General features: G+C 39.0%; 1 protein-coding gene across 1 annotated transcript in view; it reads left to right on the top strand.

Moving 5' to 3' along the window:
• CRB1 (crumbs cell polarity complex component 1) overlaps window positions 1-15,168 on the top strand; it is a 285,021-nt gene that overhangs the window by 86,116 nt on the left and 183,737 nt on the right. The window contains 1 exon segment of the mRNA XM_064272996.1: window positions 2,121-2,702. Coding sequence (XP_064129066.1) covers window positions 2,121-2,702 — 582 coding nt within the window.

Raw genomic sequence — 15,168 nt, 5'->3', positions numbered from 1 at the left:
TTTATATGTAAACCAAACCCGCTGCCAGTGAGTCGATTCCGACTCATAGCGACACTATAGGACAGAGTAGAACTGCCCCATAGGGTTTCCTAGGGAGCAGCTGGTGGACTCAAACAGCTGGTCTTTTGGTTAGCAGCGGAACTTTTAACCACTTTGCCACCAGGGCCCTTTATATGTAAACTATCTGAAAAAAAATCTGAAGGAAAAGGATGCATTAACTATTTTCCCATAGGCAGTAGAAAAGGTGTGCTTTCAGACCAGCCCTCCTGGTAATGCATAAGCATGTATTGACTTTCTACATGGCAGGTACTCAAAGAAAATCGTTGGCTGCCAAATAGACTCCAGAGAGGATAATTGTGACGTTATTCTCCCTCCTGTATGATGAACCAGTCAGTCATTTCTTGTCAGTATCTTCTCATCACACTATTGATTGCCATGCCATTTTAAGAGAGGAGAAAGATGCGTCGTTACATGTTTCTCAAAGTTTTCATGTTACTTTCTTTTGCCAGTTGCTGATTTGCGTCTCATGTCTTAAGAGCAAACTCTCCATTTAGCAAACTTTCTCACTATGAGTCTGTACCATTACCCACTATTATGTTTGTGAGCAATGGTGTTAGAAAGCAAGTAACAATATGGGGCTGATGCTAGATGAGTCTGCATGCTAAGGGCAGCATTTTGTGCACTGATATAATTGAGTTGCCAAATTATAAAGCTTCTCAATGTACAAGATTCAGACAACAACAATGCTGTAATTACAATGTGTATATTTGGAACAACTTTCAAGCGTTCAAGAAATTTGAAAAATATTATTGAATTATTGATTTCCTGCATATTATTATTCTAAATAGAATTTCAAAAATGAAGAAAACTAGGGACATGGGGGAAGGATTGTTCCAGGAGAGTAGTGGACCACGACTGCCACAGCCTCCACTGGACTGAGTCTGGTATGGCTGGATGACGCCCGGCTGCCACTGCCTACTGCTCTGGTGGGGATCACAGTGGAGGGTCCTGGATGGAGCTAGAGAAAAATGTAGAACAAAATTCTAACACACAAAAAAGACTTGACTTACTGGTCTGACAGAGACTGCAAAAAACCCGAGATTATGGGCCCTGGACACTCTTTCAGCTCAGTAATGAAGTCTCCCTTTGGGGTTCGCCCTTCAGCTGAGAATTGGACTGGCCCATAAGACAAAATGAGACTAAAGGGGTACACTAGCCCAGGGGCAAAGACTAGAAGGCAAGAGGGGACAGGAAAGCTGGCAACAGGGATCCCAAGGTCAAGAAGGGGGAGTGATGACATGTCTTGGGGTTGGTAACCAATGTCACAAAACAATATGTGTACTAATTGTTTAACGAGAAGCTAGTGTGTTCTATAAACCTTCATCTAAAGTACAATAATTACAATAAAGTGAATACAATAAAGAAAAAATGTATTCTTAGAACAGACATGCTTCAGAGCAATGGAAGCTCACAATATTTACATCTATTTCCTCACAGTAGGACTTTATTTGTTATCTGTAAGTTGAGGTAATAATATTATTTTGCCGCGAGGATTAAAAACAATATATGTAAAATGCCTGCCATGCTTGGTGCAGAAAAATAGACCTTCAGTCAATAGTAGGTATCGTCTAGTTTTTTTATTTTTCTAAGTTTTTCTTTTTAGAACATAAAATGATAAGTGTTGCTAAACCTACCATATACCAAATTATAGGCTGAATTTAAATATTTTTCATTTAGACAACATATTCAAGACAATTTAGTAACTCATCTCCAAGCATTTCCTCAAGCCCCCATGACAAGATGCGAAACACAAAACTCTGAGTGTAAAGGATCCTTAAACAGCTGCTTCAATTCACTCCATTGCTTAATGCATAAATACCTGAGAAAAGGAATATGGAGAAAAAGAAAGGAACTTGAACAATCGGTTTTTGCTTGTTCTTAGCAGCTCTGTCAAAAGGTTTGAAGAATGAAGAGTTAGAACTTATCCATAGAATGTAGCCAGCTATGTATTTGATCAAAGAGTTAATTTCAGCTGGCATGAGGGGTGGGCAGAATGAAGCTCTATAATTTTATGCTCAGCTATGTGTAAACTTAATCTTAATATTTTTATTTTCTTGTAGATTCCTTTTGCAATAAAAATGACACCAGGTGCCTCTCAATTTCTTGCCCAAACAGTTCTACATGTGCTGATTTTTCAAAAGACAACAATTGCCATTGTTCGGACACAGCCAGCAATTTGGACAAAGACTGTGACAACCTAGAAGATCCTTGCTTCTCTAAACCCTGTCAGCAAAATGCCTCCTGTGTGAACGCCGCAGGAGAAAGGGGCTTTCTGTGCAAATGCCCTCCTGGCTATAGTGGGGTGACCTGTGAAACTGCCAATGGTGCCTGTGGCACAAACTTCTGCCAACACGGAGGTATTTGCCATCACGATCCTGTTCACCCCGTCTGCATCTGTCCTTCTGGGTATGCCGGAAGCTTCTGTGAGATGGATCATGATGAGTGTGCTTCCAGCCCTTGCCACAATGGGGCCGTGTGCCAGGATGGAATCAATGGCTATTCCTGCTTCTGTGTCCCTGGTTATCAAGGCAGCCACTGTGACTTGGAAGTGAATGAATGTGTTTCAAATCCCTGCAAGAACGAGGCTGTGTGCCTCAATGAGATAGGAAGATACACTTGTGTCTGTCCCCAGGATTATACTGGTAAGTGTTAACGTCTCAATTCTTAGTGATGCAGTTTTCTCTTTCTTTAACATGGCAGCAGCAGAGGTGATGTTTTATGTCCCATTCAATTGTTTATGAAAATAACCAAGTTCTTGACAGGAATTAATCACTAGATAGAAAGCTTCCAAAACTACTAAAAATTTACTAAAATTTCAGTGTTTGTCTACTGTTGCTGTTTTAAATAGAGCTCTATATGATTTAAAACTTGGATTCAATCTGGAATGGGTGGGGCTGATGAACCAATTGCTGTGCAGTACACTCTGACATATGGTGACCCCATGGATATTAGAGTAAAACTGTGGCTGATTTTCAGAAGTACATCACCAAGCCTTTTTTACAAGATACCTCTGAGAGAACTCAAACCTTCAATTTTTCAGTTAGTAGCAGAGCACATTGACTGTTTATACCACTCAGGGTCCAGACTAAGACAGGCTAGAAAGAAGGACCTGGGGATCTACTCCTGAAAAAAAATTAGCCAGTGAAAACCTTAGGATAGCACCAAAACACTGTCCGATATAGTGCTGGAAGATGAGTCCACTCAAAATATGCCTGGGGAAAAGCTGCCTCCTCAAAGTAGAGTCAACCTTAATAATGTGGATGGAGTCAAGCTTTCAGGACCTTCTTTTGCTGATGTGGCACGACTCGAAAGGAGAAGAAACGGCTGCAAACATCCATTAATAATCGGAATGTGGAATGTATGAACTACGAATTCAGGAAAATTGGAAGTTGTCAGAAGTTGCTCTTGAATGTACAGTAGCTAAAGCGAAAGGAAGAAATGATGAAGCAGAAGAGCTGAACAGAAGATTTCAAAAGGCAGCTCTAAGAAGACAAAGTAAAGTATTATAATTAAACCAAAAGGGAAGGACACACTCAACATTTTTCAAGCTGGAAAAACTGAAGAAAAAATTCAAGGCTCAAGTTCCAATACTGAAGGATTCTTCAGGGAAAGTATTAAATGACGAATGAAGCATCAAAAGAATATGGAAGAAATACACAAAGCCATTGTACCATTTTGAGAAGTAGTATATGATCAAGAACTAATGGTATTTTGGGATAAAACCCAAGCTGCGCTGAAGACATTGGCGAAAAGCAAGGATCCAGGAATTGATGGAATTCCAATTGAGATGCTTCAACAAATGCACTCAGCGCTGAAAGTGCTCACTCGTCTATGTCAAGAAATTTGGCCAACTAACTGGAAAAGATCCATGTTCATGCCTATTGCAGAGAAGGGTTGATCCAACAGAATGTGGAAATTATTGAACAATGTTATTAGTATCACATGCATGTAAAGTTTTGCCAAAGATCATTCAAAAATTGTTGCAGTGGTGCATTGACAGGGAACTCAGAAATTCAAGCTGTATTCAGAAGAGGATGTGAAACAAGGGATATCATTACTGATGTCAGATGGATCTTGGCTAAAAGCAGAGAATACCAGAAAGATTTTTTAACCTGTGTTTTATTGACTATGCAAAAGCATTTGACTGTGTGAATCATAACAAATTATGAATAACGTTGTAAAGAATGGGAATTCCAGAACCCTTAATTTTATACATGCAGAACCTGGTACCTATATGTTTTTGTCTCCCCCAATCAGGGTGCTAGTTCATAGAGAAGACAGAAGTTATGTCTTACATTTATTCTTTATCTGTATGTTTTGATTGTCTATTATGCACAGTGTTTGTGAATAATGATTGCTTAATAATCTGTTACTGAATTGTTTGAATTCTCTAAATTCTTTCATATATTTATTGACATACTTCCTAAGAATGAAACTGAGGTAAATAGGTATTAGACCAGGGTTTACCTTCTCTGTTACTTCATGACTGACGGCAGAATGTTTGTGTCAAGTGGAAAATTATTTTATTGAGTGTCTTTTCATTACCAAGACTGTGCTAAAAGTTATGGGGAATACTGAAGGAGTTTACAAAACAGTAGCTACCATAAGAAAAGCTTCTTATTTTTATACCGTATTATCAGGTATATTCTTCTTTAATTAAATTGAGTTATGGCAACTGAATGTCAAAAATATTTACTTTTGAATTTAAAGAAAGGATTTTTTGTGTATGTGTGTGTATGTGTGATGCTTGTTTGGGATTGTTTTTATTTAGTCACATTTGAAAATCACTATAGTTCATGAGGCGCCCTGGTGGTGCAGTGGTTAAGAGCTTGGCTGCTAACCAAAAGGTTAGCAGTTTGAGCCCACCAGTTGCTCCTTGGAAACCCTATAGGGCAGTTCTGCTCTGTCCTATAGGTTCGCTATGAGTTGGAATTGACTTGATAGCAACAGGTTTGGGTTTTTTTTTTGGTTGTATAGTTCATGAAGGTAGTATTTTCTATGTCCTGTTACTAGTACAATGTTGTGCCTGGTGACCAAAAGAATCAACATGAGACCAAATTAATGTTTCAGCCATTTAACTTATAGTATTCAGGAAGATTCTTATAAGTGCAAGAGCACAGCTTGAAAAATGATTTTGGCAAATGTAAGTGTGTTTTTCTTTTTATGTTTTAATTTAATTAGATTGTAATGAATCCTTTCAGTGGTCTAAATTCAGGCAGAAAAGATGCCGAGGGTGAATTCCAAATGTGAAATGTTGTGAAATTTCCTCATAAGGCACTTCACTACACAATGAATTCATTTATACTGTGAATCATGTCATATTGCCGCTAGTTCCAATGAAAGTGTGTGCCCTTTTCTCAATGTATCACTCAAAGCTCACAGTGAAGATCCATTCCTTCCCAAACCCTGATATAATGGCATTGTTCCCTATTGCACTAGATTCTTCCCTTGCTTTCTAAAGAATTAGCTAAAATTCATCATTTTAACTTCTCAGGTTTTATATATATATGTATGTATCTTGCAAACAGAATTTAAATGAGAGACTCATAAGGCAGTAAGAATTAGATTTATTATCTGGTTAGGCTTATTCAGATACAAAAGATGGGATGGTAGCTTGATCACCAGTCTAATAGAAAGATCTGCGTCCTGATAGCATGTCAGAGCTTCTTAACCCTGAATGTACATTAGAAATTACCCAGAAAGATCTGAAACAGAGATGCTTGGACTTCACTTTCAGAGAGTGTGATTTAATTGATGACTCTAATGAGAGCCAGAAGTTAAGTTTATGTGAATTTAATTTGGAAACTTTTCTTACACTATCACCTCATTTAGACACACAAGGAGGCTTGTTTACTTTTCATCCCATGGTTACTAGTGGTTGTGGCAGCTCAGGACGACTAATGAGGAACCCAAAGAAGACCTATAGAACCAGGGGAAAAGCCAAAGTTGAGAAGAAAGAGACCACTAACAGTCAGTATGGATGCGCTGAAGTGCTCAGGCTCAGCCTAGACCTCCCAATGAATCCTGGAAACTGTATTACAATGACCTTGGCTGCTGTGTGCTACATCCAAATTTCGAGTGATCATAAAGAAACTGGCTTACAGAAAAAAGCCTGTGTTCCTCTGAGCTGCAAAGAAAGAAAATGTAATAAATTTTAAAAGACAGGAAGGTGGGAGGGAAAAGGAGCAGTAGCACATGGAGAAAGGGTCACGCAGCATGAAGTTCTGCTCACTGCACTCGGCTTCGTGAGCTGTGATTCATGAACCACAGAAATGGGCTCAGAGAGAGGCACTGAAGATGCTAGCAAAAATCTGCCTAGTGTAAGCAGAATTTCAATTTAAGCTGAAAGTAAACAGCTGCAAAGTTTTTATTTTTTAATGACGGGAATGTTAGCTCTGAGCATGTGGCTCCTTTTAGTTCAAACTTATGCAATGAATCATTCCAGAATTGAGGACTTCCTTAATACAAGCCAGATCGACTAATGTACATTTTTCATGTTTAAAAAGCCATGCCTGCAATATGAGAAAAAGAAGGCTGCAGGAGGGCAGGAAAAGGCCAACTGGATGTATGATGAAGAGAAACAGTATAGGGAAATATCTTATTTCCTCTATTATGAAGTAAACTTTTGGTATAAAAATAACCTTTGGGGAAATAGGAAAAAAAAAAAAACTACATTAAATTGACATCAGTTGTAAGATGCATCTCTATTTTAGAAATAGAAATTTATTTAAAAATTTCATTTTATATTCAAGAAAATGGATTAGTAACTTTTTTTTACCCAGTCACAGCAAACATCAGCAAGGAAGAGATCATCCAAAGGCAGATAAAATAGCTGAAACATAAAAAAAATTAAAAGAAGTAGTATAGCTGAGTCTAATAAGTCCATCGGTTTTTGCTATAAGAAGAGAAGAAAAATTGGACAACTCAGTCCAAACTAGGCCTTTGAACCGGTTTATTCTAGTTTGAGCAGCTGCTGAGAATTTGCAGTTCCACCCCAGATACGGTATACTGAATCAGAATCTACATTTTAACAAGTCCCCTCAGGTGATCCTTATGCGTACATAAGAATACAGTACACATAAGAATCACCTGGGGGTCTTGTTAAAACGTAGATTCTGATTCAATATACTGTACCTTATGTATACATACAGTACACTGTATCTTCTCTATAATGTGTTCTTATGTATACATAAGAATCACATGAGGATCTTGTTAAAATGTAGATTCTGATTCAGTAAATTTGGGGTGAAATTGCAAATTCTCAGCAGGGGATTGAACTGGAATGAACTGGTTCAAAGCCCTGATCTGAACAAATACAATCACAGTAAGCGCTGTAATCGCAAATGCATATCGTCCATTTAGAACAGCATATATTTAACCAATAAAAGAATAACTAAACTAACAAAGGTGCTAAGCTATCAGAAAGAAATTTAATGTTTCTTCAACCATTTTGTTGTGAGGCTTTCAAAGACAGAAAACAAATATTTGTGGCTCAATGATTCTTCTCCCAAGAAGAGAAGTTTAATAATCAACTTATTTCCATAGAGCCTCTATGATCGATATTCAGGCATAGTGCTGGTCACTTTAAATGGATCTAGAGATGTGTGATAATTACCCTATCCTTTAAGAGTCTCACAGTTAAGTTTAGAGTTGGAAGGACATGATAAGTGTATATGGAAAGATGCTAACAATATAATGTTGTATAACAAAATCACATAAGAAGAAATAGCTCTCATTGCTCTTAGAATATTGGTTATGGATGCGAGAGGGCAGACAGGTGTTGTAGAATAGTTGTGGTCTACATAGAGTTCAGGTACTCAGGTGATGGCATTCCAAAAGAGGAAACCAACATTATTTGGGGGAATACTTTAGAGGTATTAGTGAAGAGAGTTAAGAGCCCTGGTGGTGCAACAGTTAAGCACTTGGCTGCTAACTGAAAGGTTGACGGTTTGAACCCACCCAGCAGTTCTGTAGAGGAAAGACCTAGTGATCTACTTTCTTAAAGATTACAGACTAGAAAACCCTATGAGTCAGTTGTATTCTGTCACATGTTTGTCACTTTGAGGAAAAAATTAACAACACCTAACAACAACAATGAAGAGAGTTACATGATAAAAATCAATGTTTTAGGTAGTTGACATTTTAGTTTTCATCCAATCCCAAACCTGTATGAAGATTAAACTAGAAGCAGCACGAAGAATGCATTGAAGAGGGTGACACTATAGCGGAGAGACTAGTTAGAAGGCTATTGCCATAACTCAGGTATGAGTTATGAGGACCTGCAGTGGGAGAATCATGGGTATGAAAGTGAAGAACAGGTGTGAGGGTCATTAGGAAGAAGACTCACTTACCATTTATCAAGGCGAGGATATTTAAAACTTATTTATCCATGGGAACTTAAAATCTTTAATATGAAAAAGGAATACCTGAAATGCTCAACTGCCATTTCTAATTTAATGAAATTATCATGTAGATCAATGGGTCTCAAACTTGAGCATACATCAGACTCACCTGAAGACTTGTGAAGATACAGAATTTCTGATTTAATAGGTCTGAGGTGGGGCCCAAGTATATGCATTTCTCACAAATTCCTAGGTGATGTTGATGCTAAAGTTTCAGGGACCATGCTTTGCCAGCCACTGATGAAGACAATTATGTGGATTTTCATGTGACATTCTTTACTCATTTCAAAAAGTCCATGAGACAAGGTAGAAAACACCAAACTATACTTTTTATAGAGAGCATTTGTTGCTATTAACAGGTTCATCTATATACATGGTATCTAGGAGCCCCTGGGTAGCACAAACAGTTATTATGCTCAGCTGCTAACCAAAAGGTGGAAGATTTAAGCCTACCCAGAGGTGCCTCAGAAGAAAAGCTTAGTAATCTACTTCTAAAAAATCAGCCATTGAAAATCCTGTGGAGCACAGTTCTATTCTCACACAGATGGGATCACCATGAGTTAGAGTCCACTCAGTAGCAACTGGTTTGTTTTGTTATACATGGTATGGATAAAATAAGTGTTTATTGAATTTATTCAGCCATTAATTTATTCAACACATATACAGTAAGCCCCCAGGTTACAAACGTCTGATTTATGGACAACTCATACTTGCCCTTTAATGTTATGTAAATTTGCCCTCACTTTGAAATGGTTGAACCAACCCCTAAAAAAAAAGGGGTTGGTTCAACCGTTTCAAAGTGAGGGCAAATTTACACCCCTACTCACAACAAATTCTTTATACAATCACCTTCACTTGCTGCACATGCAGCTTTTAAATTATTAAACAGGCTTCAAGCCTTTTCTTCAGGGCTTTGAACTGGTTCCTTCCAGTTTAAGCCTCTGCTGAGAATTTGTACTTCTATACCAGATATACTGAATCTGAATCTACATGTAAATAAGACCCCTGGGTGATTTTTATGTATATGTAGAATCACCTGGGGATCTATAAGAATCATCTGGAGATTTTGTTAAAGTGTAGATTTTGATTCAGTATAAGTGGGATAGAAAAGCAAATTCTCAGCAAGGGATCAAACTTGAATGAACTTGTTTGAAGGTCTGTTTTTTTTTCCCCTTTTTTTCAACACTCTCCCTTCTCGACCGTGGGTTCCCTATTACCAGATTTCCTGTCCCCTCCTGCTTTCTAGTCCTTGCCCTGGGCTGGTGTGCCTCTTTAGTGTGGTTTTGTTTTATGGGCTCGTCAAATCTTTGGCTGAAGGGTGAACCTCAGGAGTGCCTTCGTTACTGAGCTAAAAGGGTGTCTGGGGGCTGTACTCTCGGGGTTTCTCCTGTCTCTGTCAGGCCCGTAAGTCTGATCTTTTTTTGTGAGTTAGAATTTTGTTCTACATTTTTCTTCAGCTCTTTCTGGGACCATCTATTGTGATCCCTGTCAGAGCAGTCAGGGGTGGTATCCAGGCACCATCCAGTTGTGGTATTTCCAGTTGTGCTGGACTCAGTCTGGTGGAGGCTGTGGTAGTTGTGGTCCATTAGTGATTTGGACTAATCTGTCCCTTGTGTCTTTGGTTTTCTTCATTCTCCCTTGCTCCTGATGGGGTGAGACCAGTGGAGTATCTTAGACGGCTGCTCACAGGCTTTTAAGACTCCAAACACTACTCACAAAACAGCATGTAGACTATTTTCTTTATAAACTATATTATGCCAGTTGAACTAGATGTTCCCGGAGACCATGGTCCCCGCAGCCCTCAGCCCAGTAATTTGGTCCCTCCAGGAATTTGAATGTGTCTATGAAACTTCCATGATTCTGCTTTGGACAAGTTGTGCTGGCTTCCACAGTACTGTGTACTGTCTTACCCTTCACCAAAGTTGTTGTTAGGTGCCATTGAGTTGATCCCAACTCATAGCAACCCCATCTACAACAGAAGGAAACACTGCCCAGTCCTACGCCATCCCCAAAATCCTTGTTATGCTTGAGCCCATTGTTGTAGCCACTGTGTCAATCTATCTCTTTAAGGGCCTTCCTCCTTTTTGATGAACCTGTACTATACCAAGCATGATAGCCTTCTTCAGGGACTGATGCCTCCTGATAACGTGTCCAAAGTACATGAGACAGTCTCACCACCCTTGCTTCTAAGGAGCATTCTGGTTGTACTCCTTCCAAGACAGATTTGCTCATCCTTTTGGAAGTCCATGGTATACTCAATATTCTTCATCAACACCACAATTCAAAGGCATCAATTCTTCTTCAGTCTTCTTTATTCACTGCCCAGCTTTCTTAGTTATTTAGTGCTGCTTTAATAGAAATACCACAAGTGGATGGCTTTAACAAAGAGAAATTTATTCTCTCACAGTCTAGTAGATTACAAGTCCAAATTCAGGGCATCAGCTCCAAGGGAAGGCTTTCTCTCTCTGTCAGCTCTGGAGGAAAATCTTTGTCAAACTTCCTCTGGTTGAGGAGCTTCTCAGATGCAGGGACCCCATTTCCAAAGGACACGCTCTGCTCCTTGTGCTGCTTTCTTGGTGGTATGAGGTCCCCAACTCTCTGTTTGCTTCCCTTTCCTTTTATCTCCTGAGAGATAAAAGGTGGTGCAGGCCACACCCCAGGGAAATTCCCTTTACCTTGGCTCAGGGAGGTGACCTGAGTAAGGGTGGTGTTACAATCCCACCCTAATCCTCTCAACATAAAATTACAATCACAAAATGGAGGACAACCACACATGGCCTAAACAAGTTGATACACACATTTTTGGGGGGACATAATTTAATCCGTGACAAGGTGTGATTCATACTTAAGGCTGTGGTCTTTGATCTTCATCAGTAAGTGCCCCAAATCCTCTTCACTTTCAGCAAGCAAGGTTGTGTCATCTGCACAACGCAGGTTGTTAATGAGTCTTCCTCCAATCCTGATGCTTCGTTCTTCTTCATATAGTACAGCTTCTCAGATTATTTGTTCAGCATACAGATTGAATAGTTATGGTGAAAACAAAACCCTAACGCACACCTTTCCTGACTTCAAACCATGCAGTATCCCCTTGTTCTGTCTGAACAACTGCCTCTTGATCCATGTAAAAGTTCCTTATGAGCACAATTAAGTGTTCTGGAATTCCCGTTCTCCGAAATGTTATCCATAATTTGTTATGATCCACACAGTCGAATGCCTTAATATAGTCAATAAAACACAGGTAAATATCTTTCTGGTATTCTCTACATCCAGCCAAGATCCATCTGACATCAGTGACGATGTCCTTGGTTCCACACCCTCTTCTAAATCTGGCTTGAATTTCCAGGAGTTCCTTGTTGACATACTGCTGCAGCTGCTCCTAAATGGTCTTCAGCAAAATTTTGCTTGCATGTGATACTAATGATATTTTTTGATACTAATGATTTTGATACTAATGATACTAATGATTTTCCCATTTGGTTGGATCACCCTTCTTGGGAATGGGCATAAATATGGATCCCTTCCAGTCAGTTGGCCAGGTAGCTGTCTTCCAAATTTCTTGGCAGATGAGTGAGCACTTTCAGTGCTGTATCCATTTGTTGAAGCATCTCAGTTGGTATTCTGTCAGTTCCCGGAGCCTTGTTTTTCGCTAATGCCTTCAGGGCAACTTGAACTTCTTCCTTCAGTACCATCGGTTCCTGATCATATGCTACCTCCTGAAATGGTTGAACGTCGACCAATTCTTTTTGGTATAGTTACTCTGTGTATTTTTTCCAACTTCTTTGATGCATCCTGCATCGTTTAATATTTTCTCCATAGATTCCTTCAGTATTGCAACTCGAGGCTTGATTTTTTTCTTCAGTTCTTTCAGCTTGAGAAATGCCGAGCGTGTTCTTCCCCTTTGGTTTTCTATCTCCAGGTCTTTGCACATGTCGTTATAATACTTTACTTTGTCTCCTTGAGCTGAAATCTTCATTTTACATCATTTCTTCCTTTTGATTTAGCTACTCCACTTTCAAGGGCAAGTTTCAGAGTCTCCTCTGACATCCATTTTAGCCTTTTCTTTCTTTCTTGTCTTTTTAATGATCTCTTGCTTTCTTCATGTATGATGTCCTTGATGTCATTCCATAACTTGTCTGGTCTTTGGTCATTAGTGTTCAATGTGTCAAATCTATTCTTGAGGTGGTCTGTAAATTCAGGTGGGAAGTACTCAAGTTTGTACTTTGACTCCCGTGGGCTTATTCTAATTTTCTTCAGTTTCAACTTGAACTTGCCTATCAGCAATTGATTGTCTGTTCTGCAGTTGGCCCCTAGCCCTGTTCTGACTGATAATATTGAGCTTTTCCATCATCTCTTTCCACAGATGGAGTCAATTTGATTCCTGTGTATTCCATCTGGTGAGGTCCATGTGCATAGTCGCCATTTATGTTGCTGAAAAAGGTATTCGCAATGAAGAAATCATTTGTCTTGCAAAATTCTATCATGCGATCTCTGGCATCATTTCTATCACCAATGCCATATTTTCCAACTACTGATCCTTTTTCTTTGTTTCCAATTTTCACATTCCAATCACCAGTAATTATCAATGCACCCTTTTTAGACAGCAGAAGTTGGTAAGTTTGGCCTTAGTTGTTGGTGCGTAAGTTTGAATAATAGTCATATTAACTGGTCTTACTTGTAGGCATATGGATATTATTCTATCACTGACAGCTTTGTAATTCAGGATAGATCTTGAAATGTTCTTTTTGATGATAAATGCAATGCCATTCATTCCTCTTCAAGCTGTCATTCCTGACACAGTGGACCATATGATTGTCTGATTCAAAATGGCCAATATCAGTCCATTTCAGCTCACCAGTGCCTAGGATATTGATGTTTATGTGTTCCATTTCATTTCTGATGATTCCCAATTTTCCTAGATTCATACTTTGTACATTCCACATTCCAATTATTAATGGATGCTTGCAGCTATTTCTTCTCATTCGAGTCATGCCACATCAGCAAATGAAGGCCCTGAAAGCTTGACTCCAAAGCTGCCACTTACCTACCGTCTATTGAGTGTTTTTCAATCCCACCTCTTCCCTCCCTCGTAACCATCAAATGTTGTTTCTTTTTGTGTGTAAACCTTTTCATGAGTTTTTATAGTAGTGGTCTCATACAATATTTGACCTTTTGTGATTGACTTATTTCACTCAGCATAATACCTTCCAGATTCATCCACGTTGTGAGATGCTTTGCAGATTCATCATTGTACATTTTCTTTACATAGTATTCCATTGTGTGTACGCTCCATAGTTTGAAGTTGTCACAGATTTCATTTTACTGGGATCCACAACCAACACCAATTGAAGCAGCAGTCAAGAAATCAAATGACGCATTGCATTGGGCAAATCTGCTGCAAAAGACCTCTTTAAAGTGTTGAAAAGCAAATATGTCACTTTGAAGACTAAAGAGCACCTGACCCAAGCCATGGTATTTTCAATTGCCTCCTATGCATGTGAAAGCTGAACAATGAAAAAAGAAGACCAAAGAATTGATGCCTTTGAATTGTGGTATGGAGAAGAATATTGAATATACCATGGACTGCCAAAAGAGTGAACAAATCTGTCTTGGAAGAAGTACAACCAGAATGCCCCTTAGAAGCAAGGGTGGCGAGACTACGTCTCACGTAATTTGAACATGTTGTCAGGAGGGATCAGCCCCTAGAGAGACACCATGCTTGGTAAAGTAGAGGGTCATCGAAAAAGAAGAAGACTCTCAATGAGATAGATTTACACAGTGGCTACAACAAGGGGCTTAAGCATAACATCGATTGTGAGGATGGTGGGGGACAGGGCAGTGTTTCATTCCATTGTACATAGGGTCACCATGAGTTGGAACCAACTGGATGGCACCTAACAACAACAACAACACCATGGTTTGTTTATCCATTCATCTGTTGATGGGCATCTAGGTTGTTCTCATCTTTTTACTATTGTGAACAATGCTGCAATGAACATGGGTGTGCATATGTCCATTCGTGTGACAACTCTTACTTCTCTAGGATATATTGCTAGGAGTGGGATTGCTGGATCATATGGTATTTCTATTTCTAGCTTTTTAAGGAAGTGCCATATCATTTTCCAAAATGGTTGTACCATTTTACATTCCCACCAGCAGTGTATAAGAGTTTCAATCTCCCCAAGCCTCTCCAGCATTTGTTATTTTCTTTTTTGTTTTGATTTGTACCAGTAATGTCAGGGTGAGATGGTATCCCATTATGGTTTTAATTTGGATTTCTCTAGTGGCTAGTGATCTCAAGCATTTCCTCAAGTGTCTGTTAGCTGCTTGAATGTCTTCTTTGTTGAGGTTTCTGTTCATTTCCTTTGCCCAGTTTTTAACTGGATTATTTGTCTTTTGTCGTAGAGGTGTTGGATTTTCCTATAAAGTTTAGACATTAGACCTTCGTTGGATTTGTCATAGCCAATTTTTTTCCCTCAATCCGTAGGTTCTCTTTTTACTCTTTTGGTGAAGTCTTCTGATGAGCATAAGTGTTTAATTTTTAGAAGATCCCGGTTATCTCACTTATCTTCTGGAGTTTGTGTGTTGTTAGTTATGGTTTTTATCCTGTTAATGCCATGTATTAGGGCCTCTAGCATTGATCCTATTTTTTCTTCTATGATCTTTGTAGTGTTTGGTTTTATATTTAGGTCTTTGATCCATTTTGAAT

The sequence above is a fragment of the Loxodonta africana genome, chromosome 20, assembly GCF_030014295.1.
Source record: "Loxodonta africana isolate mLoxAfr1 chromosome 20, mLoxAfr1.hap2, whole genome shotgun sequence".
Classification (NCBI taxonomy): domain Eukaryota; kingdom Metazoa; phylum Chordata; class Mammalia; order Proboscidea; family Elephantidae; genus Loxodonta; species Loxodonta africana.
This window is presented reverse-complemented; position numbering and strand designations above follow the sequence as displayed.